This window comes from Danio rerio, chromosome 19, assembly GCF_052040795.2.
Source record: "Danio rerio strain M-AB ecotype USA chromosome 19, GRCz13ab, whole genome shotgun sequence".
Classification (NCBI taxonomy): domain Eukaryota; kingdom Metazoa; phylum Chordata; class Actinopteri; order Cypriniformes; family Danionidae; genus Danio; species Danio rerio.
Window position 1 is genome coordinate 35,936,754 of NC_141039.2, and position 26,188 is coordinate 35,962,941.

Sequence of the window (26,188 nt, forward strand, 5' to 3'; positions counted from 1 at the left end):
GCCCACTTTGTCCTGAAATGTGACAGCAACACTGACAAGGCAACACATTTAGTACAGCAATTACCTTCGTCCTGGCCGAAAGGCTTTACAAATGCGTCCGCCCCCCACGCCAAGCCAAAACGAACCCTGGCATTCGGCGATCGCTCAGCCCTGACAAAGCCTTCAGAGGATCTCTACCAGGAGGTCTACACTTTTGTGAACCCCTTATCTGCTTTTATTACCATTTAAGAGATCATAAAGCTGAGGATGAGTTGAAACACTGTGATATTCCTGCCACTTACCACCTTTAGCGATTCAACTCCCGTTTTTTTTTATCAAGCGGCAAGAATTGACAGACCCTCAATTAAGTGAGGTCTGGAGAACTGCTCCCCGCCGATAACAATACAAATGGATTCCCTCAAACAGAGAAAAACAGCTGTCTCTATTATTTGAATGCCTCACCTTTCCCTGCTCCATTAATTGGGTCTTTGATCACAGGCAGAGGTGCAGAGTGCCTGATAAGAAAAAAGGTTATTAGTAAAGTAGCCCGGAGGACCGAGCGGCGGCCTAGCCTGGGCTGTGCCAGATGAGATAAGCCCATAATGCCCGTGTGTTCATGTGCTTGTGAGTGATAGCGCTGTCGTCTGCCCCCGAAAAACGCTCGCGCGAGGAGAAGAGCAATACTCTGACGAGACGATAGCTAATGCGGGATATAAATTCGGCTTCCAGGGATGGAACGCAGGATTAAACTCCATAAAGAGTTCGCCTTTAAATGGTTTACATTTTTTGCCTCTAAATCAAACTGTGTCGCAGAATTTCACCATGCTTTTTTTTTAAGCCGATATGCGGCGAGGAATATTACTGTAGGCCTACAGTGACGGAGGAGAAAATAACGCTCTGCCTTTGAGAGTTGAGCGAGAGTGTCTCTTTGATATGCAGCCGAGCTAAATTTGAGGATTTAAATCTGATTTCATCTAAGCCTGTTTATAGTCCCATGTCCACAGATGAAGCGCCGAGTGATTCGAAACACCTCGTTGAGGAATCTTAGCAAAACTCTGTTGTAATAGTTTTTTTTTCTGGCTCCGCAACCACAGAGGAATACAACTAGGGGGTACGAGAGCATATTAGGGCTCTTATGGAGGTGGCAAAGTGATTCTATGGAGGAAACATTTTTGATTAAATTACAGAACACAAGGTTATCTTTCCCCAGCACATGCCTTACTGCCCCAGGCTGGGATAATCTGTTAATACCATTCAAGCAAAATGACATTATTAAGGAAGTGGAGTGCTGCATCTCCACCCAGGCCTGAATGATGCATGTAGCCGAGCTACCGTCTTCCTAGACTGAGGATGTGGGCTGCGATGGAGAGAGAGAAGAGGAGAGAGAGGCTGCATGGCAGTGACAAAAGCACTGCTTAAATGTCAGCTAATGGTTCCGCGGCACCCTGCTGATGAACAGGGTGAGGAAAGATAGAAAAAAGAGAAGAGAAAGATATCTGCCGTTTATCTCCAGGGGCCGAAGAGCTCAAGCCTATATTTATCCAGTGAAAAATAAAACAACGCTGCTCTTTCTCACACTGTCTTAAAATCTGCTACACTGAGAAAATGTGTAATCCATTATAGTTCTTGGTGGACTTATAAACTGTGGTTTCAAAATTGTTTAAACCTAGGGTGTAGGTAATAAATCTTGCCTACTGAAGGTATGTGTACAAGTCAGTGCAGACTAAAAAGAGTATTTTATTTCCAAAGGTGGATCTAAAATCAGAATCACCTGACACTTGCAGCCTAATATGAGCACACTGTGGTAATGAAGGGATGGAGTTGCAATTAGTAGAACTACTCTGGTACACTGTGCCATTTAAACAATGCTCAATTGGAACTAGGGGCCTAACACCCATCTAATTTCACCAAGTAGGACGTGTTTCTGGATTAACATCTATGTTGATTCTGGAACAACATTCCAAACAGCCAATCAGAATTAAGAGATACGTTTACCGTTTAGGCTTACAGCTAGGTTTATGCACTTCTACATGATTGTTCTCCAACTATTATTCCCTTCTGATTATAGGTAAAATGTACAGTTATGGTTGGGTTTAGGGATAGAATAGGTATGAATAAAGGTATGGTAAAGTATGCCAATAACATATTCCCTAACCCTGTGGTCCTCAACCACCGAGCCATGGACCGGTACCGGTCCGTAAATCAATCAGCGCCAGGCCACACAAGAAATCATTAATTATTTCCGTTTTATTATTGTCTAAAAGATCTTTTATTTTAAAAAATCTTTTATTTTGAAAAATTGCCGCATTCTCCTACTTACATCTCGGTCACTTGAGCGGCCAAATTTAACACACAAGCAGCAAAATCAGCAAGAAATGGGCATCTATAAAGTTTTTTTGCTAGGGGAAAAATGCCCTGAACTGCCAAGGAATAGATCTGCAACACATTTGTCAACAAATCAGGTGAATCCACCATGTCAGTGCAAGAAGATGATCAACTGCTGGAGATCGCAAGTGACGGTGGCCTTTTAGTGGCTGTTCGCATATTATGTCTTTTTAAGAGTTCACGCAAGTTTGTTATTTCCAATTGTGGTGTGCGGCTTGCACGTACAAGCGATGTGACGCACTCCTAGACGCATGCAGTTGAATGAATTGCAGGAGCTCTCCGCTAGTCATGTGACAAGAACAGACCGATCAGCTTCATCTTGTATGGAATATACTCATTTCGGTAGACACCCAAACACAGCAGTGCTTTGTAATTTTCTCCATAAATACAACTTGTATCAGAGTGACAGCAATGTTTTGTCAGCTTGTCATCCTCTAAGAAAACGGTTGATGGTTGCCTAGCAAGCTACCAACCACCTTAACCCCAAACCCCCTTTTATGCTTGTATTTTGTTTGTACCAGATTCTAACCCTGAATGTCAGCAGAAATCAAGACTAGGCAATCTTTTCTCATCTTCTGTTGTCCAACTTTGGGAAGCCCGTGTGAATTGTATCCTCAGTTTGAAGTTACAGGAGTGGCAACACTGTGCACCTCTGCTGCTGTTGTAGCTCATCTGCTTCAAGGTTAGCTATTCTGAACATTCAGTTCAGCTCTCCTTCAGAGCTCACTTTTAACAGGTGGTTATTTAACCTTTCAAACTAATTTTGACCTCTGACATTAACTTGACACCCTAAAAATCACCACTCACTGGATAGTTTCTCTTTTTCTGACCATTCTCTGAGAACTCTAGAGATGCACTTTCCTGAAAATCTCAGTGAGTGTGTCAGGTGATGGAATCGGGGAGTTGGTTTACACATGGAATCATGAGAACCATTCAAAACTGAATTTGTTGGACAATATTGGTCTTGGGGAGCTTGAGTCCTATACAGTTCAACACAAACCCTAATCAAGGTATAATCCAGGCTCATTGTGATTACGTACCGCTATATACATTTCTGGAGACAGCAAAATACATCCCACATTTTATGCAGTTTTTGTTTTCGAAAATCCACTAGAGGTAACTGTGTATGCTTTTTCCAATCTTAAATTTCTCTGCTGTTCTTACCGACCGATATCTTCACTCTACCCTTTTCCTCGCTTTCTTATTTGACCACATTCTTACCCGGTTATTTACTTGCTTATTTTATTTTTCAGCTGTTGTTTTGTCTTACCTGCTGTCTGGAATCATTCTTCACTGGACTCGAACCTCGTTGTTGCAGTCAACTCCTCTCTGCATCTCAAATCCACCGACGTACAGCAGCAAAGCTGTCCATACGGAGGTAAGCGGTCAGCTGGTAAGACCAAAAAAAAAAACGACGTCATAACGCCCTGTAGCGCTGGTTTTAAAGATGAAATGCCGCTATACATAGCCGTTTACATAATTCATGATTTTCAGAAACGTATTTAGGGCTAAGTTTTCAGAATGAGCCTATGTTGTCAAGGTCTATTGGTTAGTAGCTACAACTGAAGTGAGTTTTTATCAAGGCTGGATCTGCAGTGGATCTCCAGGACCGAATTTCCTCACTTCTAGTCTAAAGCAGGGGTGCACAAACTCTGTCCTGGAGGGCCGGTGTCCTGCAAAGTTTAGTTCCAACCCAAATCAGACTCACCTGAACTAGCTAATCAAGCTCTTACTAGGCTTTCTAGAAACATCCTTGCAGGTGTGTTAAGGCAAGTTGGAGCTAAAATCTCCAGGACACTGGCCCTCCAGGACCGAGTTTGGATACCCCTGGTCTAAAGGGTTGACCCCTTGGCTCAAGCATACTACTAGGGAATTTTGCATTTAAACACTAACTTAGATCAGTATCTCAACTCCAGTCTTCAGCTCTCAACTCTCATACCATTCAAGATGTTTCCCTTTCTAACAGAGTAACAAGATAATGAGCTCAATAAAGTATTTTAATTAGACATCTAATACTTTCTAGGAGAAAAATCTAAAGGGGGTTGAGAAGCTACTGTGCATTAATAAGGACCGGTCAGAACTGGAAACACCTCTGCAGTTACTGTACATATATAGAGACAGCACAAGAGAATCACCTGCAGGCCCCCTGAAACTGAACCCCAGAAAAATGCCGACGTGCACAGCGCCAGAAGCCCAGAGCTGTGGGTCTTACCCAGCTGAGATGACTGATGGCTAATGAGAGCAGAGTGAGGACCAGGCCGACTGCTACCCACTGTGTGTTTAAAGCATGATTGATGCTTTTCATGGCTCCCGAGCCCCCCTCTTCACAGGAACAGCTTGCTCTAAACACACAGGGCAGCACTTGCTGACTTAAATACAAACTTTGTGTTTACGAGAGCCAGCCTAGTGCACAATAAAACTTTAGGAGGCATATGGAACCCACAACTTTTAGACCTCACTGGATGTGCTCTGCTTACTGTCAGTTGCCTTGGCTTGAACCTGCTGCAGCTGTGAAACAGGCGCGTGGCTCATCTTATGACCTTGATGCAATGTAAAATGGAAAATCGCACGGTCAGGGCCTTGGTAGTAATGTTTTAATCAATTCTGGGTCCGTCGGATCGTCATAGTTCCGGGAATTTTCCATCAACCCAGCATGATTTTGGCAGCAGAAGCGTCTGAATTCATGGAGTGGGATTGTGTGCTATCCATCATCATGCTAATATAGTCTTCCAGAAAGGACTTCTCGTGTGAGATATCACACCAACGCCATCCAGGCTGCCATCGACGGATTATTGCAGCCAGCTGATGCATTTTCGTAATCTGTTTTGTAAACTGTTTTGAGAAATACTGCTAAAGAGATCTCAGCGGGCAAGTTTCAGAGTAAACAGAGATGCCGTACACTGTGTTTTTCCAAGTGCTTATTATGTTGATAAATGCGACTTTCAGTTTGCCAGCAAGAGGCGATACAGAGGAGCAGCTGGGTCAGGTGCTACGCAACATGCAGTACGAATCTTCCCTTTTTAGAATCAAATATTATGGTGATATCTTAAACATCCCTTATCTTAAACATTCCTTTTCAGTAATATTTAAATTTTTTATATGATTTTCACAAAATATTAAACGTCCTTATTTTAGAACAGGGCTCCACAGTGGTGCAGTAAGTCGCTGGTTCGATCCCCAGCTGGGTCAGTTAGCATTTCTGTGTGGAGTTTGCATGTTCTCATCGTGTTGCCGTGGGTTTCCTCTGGGTGCTCCGGTTTCCCCCACAGTTTAAAGATGTGCAGGTGAATTGAAAAGCTAATTTGGTAGTAGTGTGTGTGAATTCAAAAGTGTGTATGGGTGTTTCCCAGTGTTGGCTTGCAGCTGGAAGGGTATCCGCTGTGTAAAACATATGCTGGATAAGTTGGCGACCCCTGATTAACAAAGGGACTCAGCCCAAAAGAAAATGAATGAATGAACAGGCCTTCACAATCAGTTAGTGGAATGAGTGACAGAAACTTTCCTTTCAATGCATTCAATCCATTTATTTATCAGGGGTCTCCACAGTGGAATGAACTGCCAACTTATCCAGCATATGTTTTACACAGTGGATGCCCTTCCGGCCATAACTAAGTACTGGGAACAACCATACACTCTTGCATTCACACACATACACTACGGCCAATTTAGCTTGTTCAATGCACTAGAGCAGGAGTTTTCAAACTGTAGGTCACGAAACACTAGTGGGTCGCACAGTGAACAAAGGTGTGTCGCGCAACGTCACTTAGCTGCAGCTATATTTACATTGCGGTGAATCAAAACCAGTACGATAATGAGCGAACAACTCTTTAGAGATGATTCTGTTTTTCAAATAAATCATTTAGGTTAAAACACGAGCTGATACAGTCTGAATCAGCATTCATTGAATGACTGAGTCAGATTCATTTGTTTTGAACTGTCACGTGTCTACGTCAGTAGCATGCAGCACTCATGACCACAGCCGCGAAGTGTTTAGTAAAAAGTTTTTAAAACTAAAGGCGTCACAGACTTCTGATATGTCTTCAGATCAAACCAAATCTAAAAAGAGCCCACACAGAAAATAGAATCAGTCCTACCTTGATCTTAGTTTTGCTGCTGGCAGAGATCTAGAGGGTGAGGATGTCCTGCATTGTATTTTATGCTTGGAAAAGCTTGCAAGTGCTAGCATAAAACCCTTACAGCTTAAACGAAACCTGACAACAAAACATTCTGAATATGTCAACAAAGGTTGATCATATACTCTTCTTAAAAAAGAAGAGTATCTTCGACAACAAAAAATGATCACAGTTACAGCCAGCATCCCACAAAAAGCACTTCAAGCCTCATTTTGTGCACATCTAATCGCAAAATTCAAAAAGCCACACACCATATACATCATTTTATTTATTTATTTTTACTTTTTTTACCCATTTATCCATATTAAAATATTATGGTGAGTCTACTTTCCTAGGTGGGTCCAGGAATAAAAAAGTTAGGGAACCCCTGCACTAGAGGACCCGGAGGAAACCCACGCTAACACGGGGAGAACATGCAAACTCCACACAGAAATGCCAACTGACCCGGCCGGGGCTCAAATATTTTTCTTCTTTCTTTAAGCATGTGCTCATTTTTGACAGGTGCAACATTATACAACAGGATTATATGTTCACAGGTGTGTAATGTTTACAGAGTGACATCGCCAACTACTGGCCTGGGATAGCACAGCATGTTTTAGTCGTTTTCAGATCAGTTTGAAAACACAAAGGAATGATGAACATCTGTTTTAGTACAATATCATCGTTTAAATATACCCCAAATCATTTGCTCAATTATATATGATTCATCCGAGGTATTAAATGAGTCTCTATGTATGAATCATTGAGGGCATTATTTTAACGATCTAGGTGCAAAGTCTAAAGCGCATGGCGCAAACGCATTAAGGGCATTTCAGAATATTCTTTTGCCATTTTAAGGATGGCAATGCCCCGGCGCATGGTCTAACAGAGTTGTGCTTATTCTATAAATGAGTCATGGGTGTGTTTTGAGCATAATGTGCATTAAACAAGACTCATCTTTCATTCACTTTAAAAGTCAATTCTGAGTCACGTCATGACGCATTTGGTGTTTACATGGTGGACTTTGTAAGTGGAAATATTTAATTCTTCACTTGCAAGAAAACAGTTAAACAAACCAGTTGCGGTGCAAGAATAAAGAATGAGCCCCTTCATTTGGCCTCTTTACTTTTACTCTTCACTTTGCTCCTTTACTTTCCTGAATAAGGAAACCGTGTTGTACACACTCCACTAAAGACAGCCATTAGCCTACATATTTAATTTTGTTTATTAAGCGCAAAGATTTGTTTCAAAACTATTTTTAAATTCAGTTGTAATTTTCAGCAAACTAATAAATGAACAATAATAATGAAGTGTGGTCAATATCCAAACACACGTCCTATTCTTATGCCCTCAATAGTTATTCAGAAGTCTCCAAAACCCAACATGTGGACAAATCTAAACTATATAAATAATAAATATAAATTTATAATAAATAATACTGCAAATACTAATAATAACATTATACAAATGTAAATTGAATAAACAGAATAAAGCCCCGAGATGAGGCATGGAGGTAGTGTTTTTTATATCTATGTACTCAATAATAATTTCTGTAACATTTTAATCCTTTTTTTTTCATATGTAAAGATATTTGCTGTACATCTTGTCTGTATTAAGCAATGTGTAAGTGTTTGGACCTGCATATAGACATAATTAACGTGCTCTGCACTGGACTTTAGACCAGATTTTACTTCAATGTCAAAGGTGCAGTCTATTTCATGCAGTATAGTGCAGTATGATAGGGTCCTGATTTCATTCACTCAACCAACCATAAACCATACTTATTTATTGAGCAAGAAAGCACCACTGCTGTGTTTGTCAAACACACGGTAGCTATTCGTTATGACAAGAAATGGTCAATCTAATCGAATTGCAGCAGAAATTCAAGTTCAACACTATTAATATTTTTGTAATTTGAAGACTTTTTTTTACATTTTTTTCCTGCAGATGAAAACTTTTAATTTATTTTTAAAAACTGAACGTCAAATTATTCTGTTTATGAAATTTTAATTCAAATATGAGAAGAAATACCAGTTTGCGACATCAAGCAGGATAACATTCTGCTTACTCCACTCTTACGTGAAAAACACTGTTGGGTTGAATTTTCGAGCGAGTCAATCACAGGAGTACACTTCAATCCAAAAGAGAAGCGAGTGGTCTTATATCCTCATTACACCCTTACTCAACTTTCCTCTCGCAGTCACGACTGCACTGATCACTTCGAATATGGAGGATGTGAGAAATTCAGTGTGGCGAAGCCGGTGATGTGCCTTTCATTCCAGCAAATAAACAACCCGAGAGAGGTCATAAATCAGCAGGGCTCCGTCTGGCCTCCCAACCCCCATCCTTCTCCCTCCTGAACGCCCCGAGTAACGGCACGAGGAGTGGAAGGACGAGAAATATAGAGCAAAAGAAAAAGCAAGAGACGGATTGGAGGTGAATAAGTGCAGCTGACGGCCAGAGGAGTGACAGGACACACCTGAGCTCCTGCGTGTGATTAATAGAGCTAGAGAGACACGCCGGTGTTAAGTACCCAGAGTTCCTGCGCAATTTATAGCTCCTGCTGCGCTTTTCCCCCATCCTGATCTCTGCCGTCCCCCCACCACGGTCTTCCCCAGCTGTTCCACACCTGGACGTGGACCCGCGAGAGAGATGAGCCATCCATCTCTTGCAGGCCACAGAGGGAGGGGTGAGGGAGCACGAGCACCCAGCAGGTGCTTCATGGATTCGGAATGGAGAGAAGGCATCAAAAATACACAAAAACAAATCAGCGGAGCAGGTAAACGCAGTTTGGGTGTCAGTGCAGAATGCAGCAATCATGCATCAGTCTCTCTAAAATGTGAGGGGTTTGTAACAGTTTTCATATCCCAGTACTGGCTTACGGCTGCAAGGGCATCCACTGCGTGAAACTCAACTCTGAAATCTGGACTTTACTAGAACTTCTACATTACGCGGCTTTGACACAATCTACATTGTAAAATGCTATATAAATAATCATGAATTGAATTGAGTTGAATAAAGCATAAGCCAGAATAGTTGGTGGTTCATTCCGCTGTGGCGACCCCTGATAAATAAGGGACTTACTGTAGCTGAAGGAAAATGACTGAATGTCACAGTTTTCAACTGTTTTGTGCACTAAGGGATGTTTAAAAAATGATTGGACCATAACTTCAACCTAAGTCTCACTTGCAGCCAATCAGCAGTAAGGGGCGGCTCACACAGAACGTGTTTTCCTTTCCATTGCTCTACTTTTCTATTGTTTGTATGCAAGCACACACTTGATGGACATGTCAGTGCAATGTCTTTTAGATTGAACTTTTAAGAACTTCAACTTTAACATGCAATGCTGCTCATCACTGTCAGTTCTAAAGCAGAAGACCAATCAGGAGAACTCTGGAGGTAGGGATCTGTTGCAAGTTTCTGTTTACAGGCACTCAGGTTGCTTTCACACCTAGACGTTTGTTTCAGAACATTGGTGCATTTGCCCACTTAGCTTGGGTCATCTGCGACAAAACAATTGACCCAAGATCGCCTGAATGAGGTGGTCTTGGCTGGATTAAAACAAACCCTAGAGCGATTGGGTTGTAGTGAGAAATTAATACGATTCAACGAACTAACAAAGCAGGCTATATCACAGGGCATTTTGGTCATGTAATTGGCATATACACTCACCAGCCACTTTGTTGGGTACACCTTACTAGTACCGGGTTGGACCGGCTTTTGCATTCAGAACTGCCCTAATCCATCATGCCATAGATTAAACAAGGTACTGGAAATATTCCTCAGAGATTTTGGTCCATAATAACATGATAGCGTCACGCAGTTGCTGCAGATTTGTCGGCTGCACATTCATGATGCGAATTAGGTAAGCTAAATTGTCCATTGTGTGTGTGTGTGAGAATAAGATTGTATGGGTGTTTCCCAGTGATGGGTTGCAGCTGGAAGGGCATCCGCTGCATAAAATAGATGCTGGATAAGTTGGCGGTTCATTCCGCTGTGGCGACCCCTGATTAATAAAGTGACTAAGCCGAAAAGAAAATGAATGAATTAATGGTCAGCAACAATACTTAGGTAGGCTGTGGCGTTGACACGATGCTCAATTGGTTCTGAGCCCAAAGTGTGCCAAGAGTATATCCCCCACACCATTACACCACCACTACCAACCTGAACCGTTTATACAAGGCATGATGGATCCATGCTTTCATGTTATTGATGGCAAATTCTGACCCCATCATCCGAATGTAATGATGCAGAAATCGAGACTCATCAGACCAGGGAATTTTCTAATATTTTTTGTCCAGTTTTGGTGAGTGGGCTATAAGAAGAGAGAATGATGAGTAGAGTTATTATTCCTACTGGTAAAAACGTGTTTATGTTGAACACGAAAGTGAAAGCATGCTGTCTAAACTGAACTATTAAAAAATATTCATAATATCATTACCTTTTTGGTTAATTCTACTTCTGATATAGAATCGTTATGTATTTTACAACCCTTGACAACTGAAATGAGGCTATGTACAGTATGAGAAATTCTTACCTCTGATTTATATTTGTTGATGACTGTCTGTGGGTGTCACCCTTTAAAATGAAAGCGCACCTTTTTTCTTATGTCTTGTTTCTCATCATAAAATTAAAATAACCATGTATGACAGCTGAGCAGAATCCCAGAAAATAAACCAAATTCTGACCAATGTGAGGAGAGTTTACTCCCACATGATTTGTTTTAACTGTTTTGTTCCATTTAGAAACTTTGCCATGTGAAAACGCCATGTGAACCGCACCAGGAACAATAAGCAACATTGAAACGATTTTATTCAGTTTCGGACAAAACAATCGATCTATAGCTGTGAAAAGAACCCTCAATGGTTATGTCCGGAAACTATCCGACTTTTTGCTGAGCTATTTTTCAAACCATTCTGATGAGTTGTGTCTTACGTTTTTAGAAGCACAGACATGTTCAGTGTGTTCTAGTTATGATAGTGAAGACATGGGTTTTTTTTTTTTCTTTGGTGCTTTCAATTATCAATATTGTTTGGGAAAATTCCCTTAGTGCACCTTTAATTTAGTATTTTTTATTGTTTGTGTGATCAGCTTGTAACAAAACAACAACATCAACAAAAAACTCGAGTGACTTCTTGATTTTTGCTATTTAAATTAAAAAGATGTTGTGAATTTTTTTTGTTGGCAACCACAGACATTCAAATTTGGATTGAATGGAAATGCCTGTAGTCTCCAATATTATTTATAATCAAAACTTTGCAGTGAGTATATCAAAGATTGAATCATGTCAGTTGTATGTTGTGTGCATGATTGTGAATTTAAGTAATAATTTGCTGGCTGCCGTTCACTTAGTGTCAACCAGTCTCTCTAATAAGGGTTTCGGAATTCTGCACATGACCCCTATAAAATTAGCAAGCTCCCAAAGACTGCTTATCACCCTCCCAAATCATATTTCATGCTGACAAGCGTCAGCGCTCAGATTCCTACAGAGTGTCGGGGAAGCAAATAAACTGCCTCCCTCGGTCACACTTTGATGAGACTTGATAAAAGTGGCCCCTATTGGAATGGGAATCTGTATGGACCGACGATGCCTCTAAATGTGGAATTGATTTTTCGGTAAATTAAATTTTTTATAGTGTTGAGACTTAAAAGGCACCTTATCTTCACATGGGAATCCCACCCAAGACCTCTCAGATGATTTGAAATTGCACTGAAATATGCATCTGAGCTCTGGGCCCTCTCAAAAAAAAAAAAGAAAAGGAAAAAGAATTAATTCCAGCTGCAGGATCATCGAGAGCAGATGAGCAAGACTTGTCAAGATTGGCAGAGTGTCGCCCTATTCACACTCATCTTGATCAATCCAGTGGCAGAGATGACACCTCTAACCCCTCGTGAGACAGATCCCGTCTCGCATGCCACCGCTCTTTCATCTTCACCTTCACACGCATAGATGGATGAGTTCAAATCTCTCAGGGACTAAATCTACTGGAATTTTAGATTTTTTAAATGGAAATGTGAGTGGTTCAGGTGCAGAAGTCACTGAAACAATCTTAGAGTCGCTGGAGCTCATTGGTGGGTTACAGAGGGGTGTAGGAATGATGCCAGTCTTTGGAATTTCTAATGCTGTTTTGTAATAGAGATTTTTAATGCTTGTGGTTTATGAAACTTGGCTAAATTTTTACATTTTGTCCTACAATATAAAGACACATACATTCTCATCTAGATACTTATTCGAAATCCAAATTTTACTAAATACACATAACCGCTTTGAAATTTACAGTTTTAGTATGAGTGTGTTTAATTTTTGTTACATCAAAAATTTGGTGGTTACATCAGATGGTTTGCCATCTCCAGGTTGGAGGAAAGTCCTTACCTCAGGTGGAGGAGTTCAAGTATCTTGTCCACGAGTGAGGGAAGAATGGAACGTAATGCGGTCGATGTATTGGTCCGTTGTGGTGAAGAAGGAGCTAAGTTGAAAGCAAAGCTCTCGATTTACCGGTTTACCGGTCAACCATGACATAGGTCATGAATAAAAAGACAAGATCTCAGATACAAGCGGCCCAAATAGATAGGGCGAGGAGCTCTGTCACCCGGGAGGAACTCTGAGTAGAGCCGCTGCTCCTTCACATCGAGGGAAGTCAGCTGATGCGGCTCAGGCATCTGTTTCGGGTGCCTTCTGGACGCCCACCTAGGGAGGTGTTTCAGGCATGTCCCACTGGGAGGAGGCCTCGGGGAAGACCCAGGACATGCTGGAGGGACTATGTTCCCCTGGTGGAGTTGGAGGAAGTGTCTGGGGTTCTCTCCTAAGACTGCTGCCCTTGCGACCCGTCCCTAGATAAGCAGAAAAAATTATGATGATAATTTTAAGGTTGAAACATATTATTGTTGCTTTAACACTCACTCATTCTCCTTCAGCTTAGTCATGATTTATCAGGGGTTGCCACAGCAGAATGAACCGCCAATTACTCTGGCAGCATTTTATGCCTCGGATGTCCTTCCAGCTGCAACCCATCACTGGTAAAATCCCACATACTCTCTCATTCACACACACACACACTACTACAATTGTGTTTTACCCAATTCACCTATATTATTGTATGTCATTGTGGGACAAGCATGCAACGAGAAAAGGAACAACATGCAGACTCCACACAGAAACACACAGAGACTCGAACTAGCGACCTTCTTGCTGTGAGGCAACAGTGCAAACCACTGAGCCACCGTGCTGCGGTTTTGGAAATACAAATCCAAAAAACCCTAAATGAACCCAAAGCAAATTCTTATATTTTATATTTTATAAATGCACATTCTAAATCTTACTGTGAATGATTCAACCAGTTATATGTAAATGAATTCATCCAACCACATAATTTTTAATCAAAATGTCAAAGCTACATCTATGCCCATTTCAATGTGACTTTAAACTCTGGAATGTGGGAATAAAAGAAATTTTGGGGCAGGTGATGGGGGGCGGGGGGGGTGGGCTTGCATTGAGTTCTATTACATTATACTGAAGGAATGCAAATTCAAAAACTGATGCAGAAGAAAACACTATGGCATACTTAGCTCAGGGTACCTGTAGGCAATGTGGGTGTGCGGCTGTATTCACCATTTGCCCTGCGGATACAAGATAAATGTGTGACAGTAGCCCATGTAAATGAGACTCTGTATGCCAACCCAACCATGTTCATTTTCTCCCCTTGAGCGAACCGTAGCTGCACCCTCACCTTCAATGCCATGCTTGCCTTAATCATGCAGAGATTGACTACCCTTTGTAATTTCTTCAGTATTCTGCATCTTTGTTTTTCATACGCTGTGCTTTCTTCCAGCAATGTGTTTCTCTGCCCCATCCATCCGTCTACAATGACTGATGCCGCCCACATCTAAAACAAATGTTTGACCAAGCTGTTCCACTATATTATTCAGCTTTGCGAAGGACCTGACACATTTGACATAACGCGCTTGCCCGTTTAATTATATAGATTCCTGATAAATATTTACAGAGGGTCTTTTGTCTGTCTGAGCGAGAGTGATTTATTCAGACTTGTCGAAGAGGGTTTTTTCTTCTTTACCGGCTTGAATGTGTCAAGGATGGATCGTGCTGGAATTTTTTTCTTGCACTGATCTTTTTTCTTTCTTTCCGCTGATCATTTGTGTGACACACATCAAGTTGGCATTTCCAGACAGATGTTTATAGATGAAGCCAGTCTGTTAAGAGAAACCTGTGAATACAGGAGAAAGGAAGATTAGTGAATCACAGGAAACTTAAATGGATCGTCCACGCAAAAATGAAAATTATGCCATCATTTATGCTTGTACTTGTTCCTTTCTTCTGTTGAACACTGTTCTTTTGACTTAAAGAGAAGAAAGAAATTTACAAAAGGTTTGGAAATACTTGTGGGTGAGTAAATAATAAGTAAATTATATATATATATATATTTTTTTTTGGGTCATCTAAGGCAAGGTAGGTACACTGCTGTGACATCATATATGAACAAAATCAGCCCAAAACGTAATTTCTTTCAGGAGCTTCATCGTAGAAGCTTGCTTTGCTTACTTAAAAAAAACAGCATCCCAGCAGGTGTGGAAATGGTTAATAAATCCTCAATAGATTCTCCATTTGAGCACATAAGTGGGTCTCATTTATTATTGTTTTCCAAAAGCAACCATTCTTTACATCAGGGGTTCTCAAACTTTTCAGCCTGTGACCCCTAAAATACACTTCAATTGGACTCGCTCGGAGGGGGATATAAACATACAAATATTGCACCCAATGTTGTGCACACACTAATAGGAACTATATAAACACAATACATTGAAAACACGAAAAAGTGCAACAGTCTAACAACCATATCATTTTTTATAGTCATTATTTATTTGTTTAATTTAATATTAACCTCACTTAATGTAAATGGTGGGCACAATGATTACAGCACAAGACTGTTATTGGTATAACTTCCACTGCCACTTGGAGATCATCCTCCATGTTCAGTTGTGGGCTTAACTTCCATTTTTAATGTATGTGAGTGGCATTAAGGTGTCAAAGTTTAACAATGTGCTGTAAAATCAATCTTCTGCAACTAATAGTTCATTCACATAGGGCTTCAGCGTTAATGCTTGACAGAGGGTGTGTAAGAAGTTGGGGGTGACGCGATCGTCATAGCAGAGTCAGCCAATGAAAATTAGTCAGCAATCAGCTATTGTCTGAGTTGGTGTGTTTGCATACAGCAATCTGATTGGCTGATGCTTCTGTCGGCGCTTGAAAAGTTGAGAAAGTCCCAATTTCTGCAGCAAGTGAAGCAGACGGATCTATAATGCACTTCGGCAACGCCTAACATCACCCATTAAAAGTGAATGGGAAGTGTTGACGATGACGCCCCGTGTGAATGAGGCATTGTTGTTTTTTATGTAACTATTAAATATTAAGTATATTTTGAAAATATTATAAGTTCAAAAACTATTTTAATTTTCTGTAGGTTATGGATAAAATATAATTCTAATAGTTTAATAACAGTTTTAAGATTTTTGGAAATCACCAAGCAACCAAGCCCCCAACCCACACGCCCCATCATTGTCTCACGATCCTACCAACTCCACTTTGGGAACCACTGCTTAAATAAATCAAGACATTCAGGTGTAAATAGACGTGTAAACATTTCGAGCTTACTCGCTTTATTTGCCCATCAAATTCATTTAAAAAAGACGCATGATGGGCAGGGCCTCTGTCTGCCCAGTGACTCTAGCTTCAATGCTAAATGGCTAACATGGATTTTATTGAGAGAGTAGCTTAGCTTTATGTGCTTAAGGAATGCTAAATAACAGTGTAGATTCGTTCTGCACCATGTCTGAGTATGATTTGCTCATCCCTAATGAGGATTGAGTTTAGAAGTGGGGTTTGGCGATACTCCTCATATTATGAATTGGAATATGGAGGAATTAGTCACTTTTCTGACAATACATTAAATAGTTACATAGTCTGGCTGAACACTCCCAGTGCGTAAAGGGGAATGTAGGTTTGTCAAAGCTATCAAGTTCTGAAATTTTCATGCTAACATTTGAGCACTTTTAAGAGTGTTCTTAAACATGATTGGCCATCGTGTTCAACAGAAGTGTTATTGGACGTGAAGATCTCCACTCTTCCCTGCTGTTCACCAAGGGACACTGAAGCATTTCAAAGTAACACCGATCAGCTGGTCTATATATGAGCTGACATATGAGCAATTCACTGATGGATTAATCGATCTACACAGCTTTGAAGCACTCTAATGTCCTTGTATCTGTGTTTGCACTTGGTGAACAGCGGTGAAGAGTGGTAAACCAATGACCTTCATGGCCAATCACAGTCATTTCTGTTGACCATGTGAACACAATGGCCAATCAGGGGTGTTTAACAACATGCTTAACAGTGCTCAAATGTTGGCAGGTAATGGATGTTTTTAAAATGTCACACTTTTGACAACACTATAGGCGAAAGTAACCCTCCAGCTAAACATTGAGCGGCAAACAAGCATTGTGATTGTACATAAAATACAATTCAGTAAAGAAATACTGACAGAAAACACTACCCGTTCCCAATATAACAGTGTGGAATAGCATCCATAGGTTATTGTGAATAATGTACAGTTGTGAATTATGTATGCAAACCCCTTATTACCCAGAAGCCAATGAAGAACCACCACTTTGGGTTCCACAGAGAATCTTTCAGTGAAGAGTTCTAAATAGAACCATCTAAAGAATCTTTTTCTGCTTTAAAGAATCTTTTGTAGAATAAAAAGTTCCAAAAGCATGCTAAAGTTTCTATATGAAGCCATTGATTATAATTTATATCAGAAAGTACAACCACACCAGCAGATCTCAGCTTTTTCATCACTACCTCCAAACTAGACCATCAGAATAACAGCCTCAATGGCTCAGAGTCTTCATCATTTCATTTCGGAGACATTCCCTGCATTAACAGAGCAGTAGCATTAATGGGTGGGTTGAGGGGTTTGACTTAAACCAGGTGCTCCAATTAGGCTGGCAGTGATCCAGCACATACGGCTGCAGTGCTGCCCGTCACCAGCGATCGGAGCGCTTTCCTTCCACAAACACACCTGCTGGAGTAAACCCAGACCAACCATATGCTGCACTACAACACAACATGCAATAAGTCCATATGCAGATTCAACATTCAGATTGACTAAAATAAAAATAAAAAACAGTGACCTACTGTATGCTGCGTGAAGAATATGGCAGTCAATTCGCTTGCTAAATCTGTCATCACACATCACAGTTTCTGGGTCCAAACTCTCAGATGCCAAAAGCGAAGCAACAAATGTGCTGTAATATTATTAAAAACATGATTGTAATGTTTACAGTGATTCATCTTTAATAAATCATTAAAATATTAGTGTCTGAGATGTAGTTTTCGACATGAATACATGCAAAAAATAAGCTTTTATGTGTGATATTAAGAAGCATTGGCCAATAAATGACAGGTCACGTGGGTTTCCTCTGGGTGCTCTGGTTTCCCCACAGTTCAAAGACATGTAAAGCTCCGGTCAGATCACAGGAATTTGTCATGATTTCGGCACCATTTCCTTGATTTAGGGTGTCTTGGGGATTGTGCAAATGACAAATGGATGTTGTGATATAAGATTCAATAATTTCTTCTTGTGTAATGTGGCATATGCCGAGTTCAGACTGCATGATTTTCAAAGTAGTCATGTCACGGATGTTTTCCCACTGCATGGCTATCTGGGCTAGCGTTCTGTCGGTGCTCACACTGTATGACTTTAAAATAGAAAGAATCAAAGACAACTTTGTCCAAACCACCTCTCACAACCAAACAAATGCGGGAAGTGACATGGAAACAACGTGAGGTCATGTAATATATATTTTGTTACAAACTACATAATGGAAAAAAGAAGGCTTTAGTTTTAGAAACCTGTGTTGCTCACCTGACTTTTGAAGAGAATTAACAATCTCTCCTCAACTTTTTTACTTTTCGACCTGTACTGAATGCTGCTCTCTCATTGGCTGTAGGTGATCATGGATGTTATTTTCAATCAATATTTCACACGGCATGATTGGAATCGCCGACAGCTCCAGATATTTAGCATGCCAAGTATCTCACAGGCATCTGCGACTCATCAGCAATTCTCTCATATCGCGTTCTTGATAGTTCATACTGTGCGATTGTCCCTCACATGAACGACCACCGATTTGCCTGTGATTTCAGCCATTTGTCTGCGATTTCTCAAAAATTGCAGACAAATGAGTCAATATCGGAGCTTAAACATGCAGTCTGAACTTGGCAATAGTTAACAACAACCGATACTATGCCTGTAACGCCTTACGACACCATCGCAGAAAGTCTAGCGTGTTTAATTTTTTTTTGTTCTTCACGATGAGTTCCGTCATGTGGGTGCACATAATTTCTCAGTTATGTCAGTGGACGCTGCCGGTAATGCGCTGTTCAGGTATTCAATCAATAGGCTGCATATTTGTTTATGGGTGGGTCATAATAATATCAATCATTGGTTATGCAAACTTTAACTACCTTTTTTAAAATATTAAGATGTTTTAAGCAATTTTATTTGACAGACTGGCACAAATATGCGGACATCTCCATTCTCACAACGAGTTTCTGAATTCTCTCATCCTTCCAACAGAGTTTGTTCTTCTGAGGTAATCTGGGAACATGTTCGGTGCTGTGAATACATTGTAAAAGTATGTCCTGCTTATTCAAATTTGTCATTAATAGTAAAAACTGTTTGATAAAGGCTTCTCTGAAATGGTGAAAGTTTCACTTCAATTTTATTTAGGCTAGATTATTATTATTTTAATTACATGGCAATTTGTGTTTTAACAGATAAAGCGCACTTGTTTTGAAGCGCTTCACCTCAATTCATTATTCTTCTCTATAGATATCTGACCAACAAAAGACACATAAACATTAAGATAAAATTTCACAAAATGAAATTTGTTTCAACAAGATATTGTTTACAAGATAAATATAAAACATTTCCTTTTGTTTGTTTGAGTCCACCACTCAACTATACGCATGGATGATTTATTTTGCTTTGTGGAAAATGAGGATTTAATGAATGCTTCACTGTAGTTGTTGAATCACAAACCTCTGTTATATAATATATTTAATATATAATTAACATTTTAATATGTCATTACTTTAAAGATTATGTCTTGAGCATCTGATTTTTCCTCTGGGCTGATGTGCTTTTATTTTCTACGTCTCACTCGTGGCAAGTTCAGACAAGGGATTTAATAAGCAACCCTGGTCGGAAAATATCCCAGAAACTATTCAAGAAAATATCTTAATATTAAAAAGAAAATACAAGTTTAATCCACAAGTTCAATTGTCAGCAATTATCAGTGTTTATTGAGATTGAAATTAGGTTAAAAAAAATTCAAATTGAGATACGAAATGGCAAGATTAGTGACTGCTTTGGGAAAGAACGTCATTGGATGATTTATCATGAAGGAACGAGTCAAGATTTTGAATTTGCACATAGTGACATAGCGACTTTTGTAACTGACAATAAAAATTTTGTGATCTAACCGCGACATTAGTGAATTGGATTAACTAAATTGGCTGTAGCTTATGAGTGTGTGTGTGAATGCGTAACTGTATGGGTGTTTCCCAGGACTCTGTTACAGCTGGAAGGGCATCTGCTGCGTAAAACATATGCCGAAATAGTTGGCGGTTTATTCTGCTGTGGCGACCCCTGATAAAAGAGACTAAGCTGAAGGAAAATGAATGAATAGCAGTTGAGTTTTCTCAATTGAAATAAGCAAAGGCTTAACCCTGGAAACTGTATTACTGTATATACAACCCAATTTAACAAGCAGATTGATCTGCAATGATTGTGGAATGTCAAAATCCTGTTTTCATCTTCAGTCTAATCGCGTGCACATGTGAGCCAGACATATGGCAGTGCGATAGGGTAAATGTAACATATGACGGGCCAACGACTGATGCTGTGGTACTGAAATAGAGAGATTAATGAATACAGCGGACATATTCCTCAAGGACGTTGCTCGTGTCCCTCCATATGAAACAGATGTTGAGCCGGTGGAGGTAGAAAGCCACAGGCGCGGTGTGTTCCAGAAAAAAATCCTGCGTACAGATGCCTCTACCTGGGTCGTGCTGGTGTCAGCTGCCTCTCACATTCAGCAGCGTCCTCAGGCCAGTGAACCATCAGGGACTAGTGGAGAAAACAGATGGCAGGGCATGGTCAAGACAATATGCTGACTGGGAATATTGAGGTACTATATACAGTATGATATTTACAAATGTGGAGTTAAGCCGTGGTCACACAAGAGTTTGAGTATGTGAAATTCTGTCATATTTCGCTGCAAAACAGGGCAGGATAAACCAAGATGATTAGACATTAAAGTATCTGCTGCATCTGACGCTATTGCTGTGTCTTTAATATAATGTAATTACCCCAGGGGTGCAATCCAATAGAACTAGTAAAGCTACTATAATAACTATATAGTATATCAGGGGTGTCCAAAGTCGGTGCTGGAGGGTCGGTGTCCTGCTGACTTTAGCTCCAACTTGCTCCAACACACCTGCCTGGAAGTTTCTAGTATACCTAGTTAGAGCTTGATTAGCTGGTTCAGGTGTGTTTGATTAGGGTTGGAGCTAAACTCTCCAGGACACTGGCTCTCCAGGACTGTGGACACCCCTGTAGTATATAGTAACTATAAACGACTATTTTTTTCTTTTCAGTAGGTTATGGATAAAATATGGTAATTCTTATGGTTTAATAAAAATTAATAAGATTTTTGGAAACCCCCAGGCGACCCCCCTTTATTGTCCTGCGACCCCTCAAGGGGTCCCGACCCCCACTTTGAAAAACCACTGGTTTAGAGGTACCTGTGTGAACCAAAAAGAGGGGAAAGTTATGTCAGTTGCTTATCTAGCCTCTAACACTTAAAAGTGAAGAACATTTGTGATAAATTTTAACAAATTGTACAAAATGGGAACAAATGAAGTTTTAAAAAATAAAGTTTGACTTAATTTGTTGTTCAAACTAATATTTAAAAAAATGTGATGACAAGCCAAATTTACTTCTAATGACGTTCTCTCTTTTTCTTTCCTTCTTTTTTTTTGCACCCCAGTTTATTGTCTTTTTGGTATACTTTTTTTCATTTTTCAACTTTTAAGTTTATATACAGTACATAATTATTAAAATCTACAAGATTATACCCAAAATAATCATATTTTAAATGATCACAATGTTCAAATATATCATCAAATAATTATTATTTTAAAAATGCCTGACAAGATATTTAAGTGTGTGTCTTTAAATCATTGTAAAGTTTGCTCCCCCCAAAAAATCCTTGTTGACCCATATATAGGAGTGAAATCTTTTGTTAACTTCAGTGTGACATATTTCTAGGTGAAACAGGATATTCAAGGAGAGAGAAAAAAAATAGGACTTGGAGGAAATCCTTAATCCTGAAACAACACGGAAGACCTTTGAAGAGGCCAAGTTCACCTTCAACAGCAGCATCAGGATGTTTGCTAGTGGTAACACTTCTATTAATACTTGCTGTTGACTATTTTATTACATTAATAAGCATTGAATTACTGTTGGCAAGCAGTGGTTTCTAAAGTGGTACACTGTAAAAAAAAAAAATCCTGGATGCCTTAAATTTTAAGCTGAATTAGATTAACCTTATGAGTCCACTGAACATAATATCTTAAACTGACTTAAAACAGCTTGCATAACTCATAAAATTAAGTTAGAACATGATAAACTTAGTTTAATAATTTACAATGACATAAAAACATATGCTGTCAGGACTAATTGATTGTATAATGTTTGACAGTGTACAATGTAAAGGTCATCTCATGGAGTGAAGTCGAGCATATTAATGAACTATCAGAAAGAAGTATATAACGTGCGCTTATTAATAATGCAGCCTCTTAAGGCAATTCAGCTTTGATTTCATTTATTTTTTAAATATAAATATGGACTTACAGAAGAGAGCTCATCGTCAGTGTCTTCACACACACACACACCATTCGCTGACCTTTTTTTCTTTCTCATTTTCCTTCAGAGCATCAAAGGCTTGTTTGTTTCAGTGCATCCGCTGTAGTTTGTCTCAAATTACAAAACTTGAAAACCAACTTTCCCGAGGAAAACAAAGCCTCTCGAAAGTGCGAAAGAGAGGCCCAGGTTTATAATTCCCTATGGATAGTCTACAGTCATTATTGTCAGTGCTGAAACTCTCAAAGAGCACGAAACAAGATTAAAGCTTGTTTGCTCTTTGAAGTTCTTTCGCTTCTTCTGTGTCTTCTTGCTCTTAACAACACGAGGTGTTTTTACACTCGGAAAAAGGGGCGAATGACCCAAAACTGCCACCGCGAAAGGGCCTTTCTGTGGCGCTCCAGCTAATGAGGAGAGGCCCGATGATGATTCAGCCTCATCTTCACCTCAAAGCCTGTGTCTAACACTTACTCTCATTTATTCACAGCCCACACTGAAAAACAAAGCTCACATGGCTCCAATGCTTCTCAGTGGCAATATGTGCCTTCTTTTTATCAATATATTAAGGCTGCTGTGAATAATGTAAAACACAGGTGCACTTTTGCTTTAAGAGCGTAAGTTCTGGCTTTGATTTTGGCCTGATTTCTCAGACTGAAATACAGGATCAGGTGGATACGTGTGTGTGAAGTCAACACAATCTCACAAAAATGTTTTGTTTTTTAGTACAGTCTTATTTGTTTATAAATTTTGGTGTGAATTGCTCAATCATGAATGGTTTTCAAATGACTAAAATTGCAAGAATTTGTAAGAATTAGCCACATCTTCATCAAAATTTAAAATAGTTACGTTTTCTTGTGAGATCATGCTGGTAACATAGAGTGTATGTTCAGCAAAATGCACATTTTTTTAAATATTTCTGGCCATTTATGAGTTTTGTTTGCTGAAAGGCTTTCCTGAGGTAAATCCCCAGCTTACTTTTGGTTACCAGATTTTTTTTTTTTTTTTGCATAACCTAGTCGCGGCGTCGCGGGCTGATTCCGGCTCGCATGCGGCAGCGCCTGCTCGCTCGGCCGCCGCATCTGGCTCAATTGACTCAGGCTGGAATCGGGCAGTGAGTCCAGGCATCCGGAGTAGGTCCAGCAGAGGTAGTCAGTCTGAGGGGTAAGTCTCCGGCAGGCAAGAACTGGCCCCAGTGTATTTTGCTATCTGGGTGGCTAGGCGTTTATTAGCAAACTAATAAAGCCCGAAAAAAGCTCTGACCTTAGCGAATAAACAGTGTTCCACCAGATCATGTATGTCAGAAACTGTAGTTTACTGCTGAACTCATTTTGTCATAGTAAAATATCACAGAAATCGAATAATAACACTTCAGTCTTCTACCGAAGCTCAGACGCCGCGCTTTGAGAAACTGTCAATCACTGCTGTTAATCACGATGACACGCCCAGCATTAAATTACTGCTAAAAACAAACTGTTTACAAAAATGAGTATCTGCACCTATTTCAGCACAATAATCAGTGCCTTAATCGACCAGAACCATCTTTCGGGACATTTTATTGCAAGTGTAATTAATTTTTTTATTTGGGCTCAAGTCTCCTTCATTAACACGGAGGAGGCGGGCTTTATGACTTGTACTGCAGCCAGCCCCCAGGGGGCGATCTAACGGCCGAGACCTTCACTCAAACGCAGGCTTGCGGCACACTTGTCTCAGCCTCAGTGTATTTCATTCAGGACAGTCAGTTTACCGGAGAAACACAGTGCCCCCTAGTGGCCCACAGGAGAGCTGCAACAGATTGATTGTACAACCATCATGTTGACAACGCCTTGGTGTCGTGCCAGCAGCTCAATAGGAGAGCCCTCATTCAGCATAAGATGCCAGACAATAGATTTCCCTGATTGGAGAGAGCTCTTCTTAGCTTGACAGTGGTTCACTGCGTGGTATTGAGTAGCTGTTTTTCCCCTTCTCAGAAGCAGGCCAATACACCAATCAATGATGCTAATTTTAATACTTGAACTCGGAAGATAACAGGGCTTGGTTGTAGGACTGAAAATCGACCCACGCCGGTCATATTCAGAGGGGGGTGGAGAAGTGACAGGATCGGATCAAATGAAAGACATCCATAATAAAAGACGATTCACAAGAAGTAAAATGTAAAATTGAAAAACATTATGACATTCAAGGGTTAATATACATGAAGACCTGTCACAGGGAGAATTATTTCAGATTTTCTAATGCTTTTAACTTAATTTTAGGTAAAATGTGGACAAACCCTGTCACTTTGTTAAAAACTGATTTTAAAAACACAACCGAGCATTTCTTTGAACATATTATTTATTTTCTCTTGTTACAAAGAAGAGTGCTTAATTTTATTATTGTCAATGTGCACTTCAGATTTTATAAGTATAAGGGTAGCACTGTCAGGCTGAGTCAGTTGGCATTTCTGCGTGGAGTTTGTATGTTCTCCCTGTGTTAGCAAGGGTTTCCTCCGGGTGCTCCGGTTTCCTCCAGTCCAAAGACATGCGGTAGGTGAACTGAATCAGCTAAATTGGTCGTAGTGTGTGTGTGTGTGTGTGTGTGTGTGTGTGTGTGTGTGTGTGTGTGTGTGTGTGTGTGTGTGTGTGTGTGTGTGTGTGTGTGAAAGTAAGAGTGTATGGGTGTTTCCCAGGGCTGGGTTGTGGCTAGAATGGCATCCACAGCGTAATAACATATGCTGGATTAATTGGTAGTTCATTCCAATGTGGCAACCCCAGATTAATAAAGAGACTAAGCCGAAAATAAATTGAGTGAATGAGTGAATATTTTAAAATACAGAAAATGAAAGATGACGCTTATTTGACTGAAGCAAATGTAAAATACTTGGTTTATAAATTTAACAGTGTGATAATTATAATACAGTATGATAATCAACAGTGTGATTATTATTATTATTATTGTTTTAATATTACATCGGAAGTTAATTTTAATTGTAGTACACTGCAAATTCCCTTTTACTGTGCATATCATTGCTTTAGATACACATACATGTATATTACATCAGATTTTCCACTACCTCAAAATCTCAGTAGTAGGAGTCACAGGTTTTAATTTAGTAAATATTTTGATATCACTTTCTTTTGATGGTCCCTTTAACGGATTTTGTTGAATTTATGTTGCATTAAGTTACAACTAATTCTCATAAGATTATAAGTAGACTGTTAGGTAGGGGTAAGGGTTAGTGTAAGTTGACGTACTGGGAAAGTTTCTTATAGTTTTTTTATTTTTTTTTATTTGTTTATTTGGCAGGGACAGTGTACATTAATTAGCATTTCTGCCAATGCACCAGAATTAGCCCGAAGGCTATTTTTCATCTGTTGTCCCTTAACAACCTAGAAAAAACAATACAAAAATTATACAATCTATCAAAAAATTTTTAAAAGTACTAAAATAGACATGGTCATATAGATGTTAAAAGAGAATATTTACATATTAAGCTAAGGCAGTAAATGTCTGCTGAAAGAGCAGTATAGGCAGACAGTCAACTAATACTCAAATGAGAATTAATTGGCATGTAGTTACAACGCAAGTTTTAGTCAACAAAATGTGCAATAGGGACCATCAAAAAAAAAATCTTAACAATATTTTGCCTTTCAAATTCCTGGTATTCATTCACTTGCATTTTATAAAGCACCAAAACCAAAATTTTATCAAATAATCTTCTTGAATGGTTTT

General features: G+C 39.7%; 1 protein-coding gene and 1 long non-coding RNA gene across 6 annotated transcripts in view; one reads left to right on the forward strand and one right to left on the reverse strand.

Annotated features, from left to right (window-relative positions):
- Nucleotides 1-605: 605 nt before the first annotated feature.
- On the forward strand, nt 606-7,721 carry LOC141379144 (uncharacterized). Of its 2 annotated transcripts, XR_015517016.1 has the most exons (4): nt 606-1,439; nt 2,886-2,988; nt 3,618-3,742; nt 4,388-7,721. It is a non-coding gene; the product is annotated as an uncharacterized LOC141379144 (long non-coding RNA). The 2 variants fall into 2 exon arrangements; XR_015517015.1 differs by lacking the exon at nt 2,886-2,988 and having other exon boundaries at nt 610-1,439.
- A 4,885-nt stretch (nt 7,722-12,606) lies between these two features.
- lrrc69 (leucine rich repeat containing 69) overlaps nt 12,607-26,188 on the reverse strand; it is a 28,154-nt gene continuing 14,572 nt past the window's right edge. The window contains exons 8-12 of one of the 4 annotated variants that reach the window (XM_087295872.1): nt 20,616-20,683; nt 17,686-17,795; nt 14,204-14,698; nt 13,378-14,093; nt 12,607-13,307 (exon numbers count right to left, since the gene is read on the reverse strand). In XM_087295872.1, the coding sequence (XP_087151998.1) occupies nt 14,688-14,698; nt 17,686-17,795; nt 20,616-20,683 (189 nt within the window). In that variant the 3' untranslated portion in view covers nt 12,607-13,307; nt 13,378-14,093; nt 14,204-14,687. Of the gene's footprint in view, nt 13,308-13,377; nt 14,699-17,685; nt 17,796-20,615; nt 20,684-26,188 lie in introns of those variants that run through there. The other 3 variants (XM_087295877.1, XM_087295875.1, XM_087295874.1) reach the window with 3 other exon arrangements.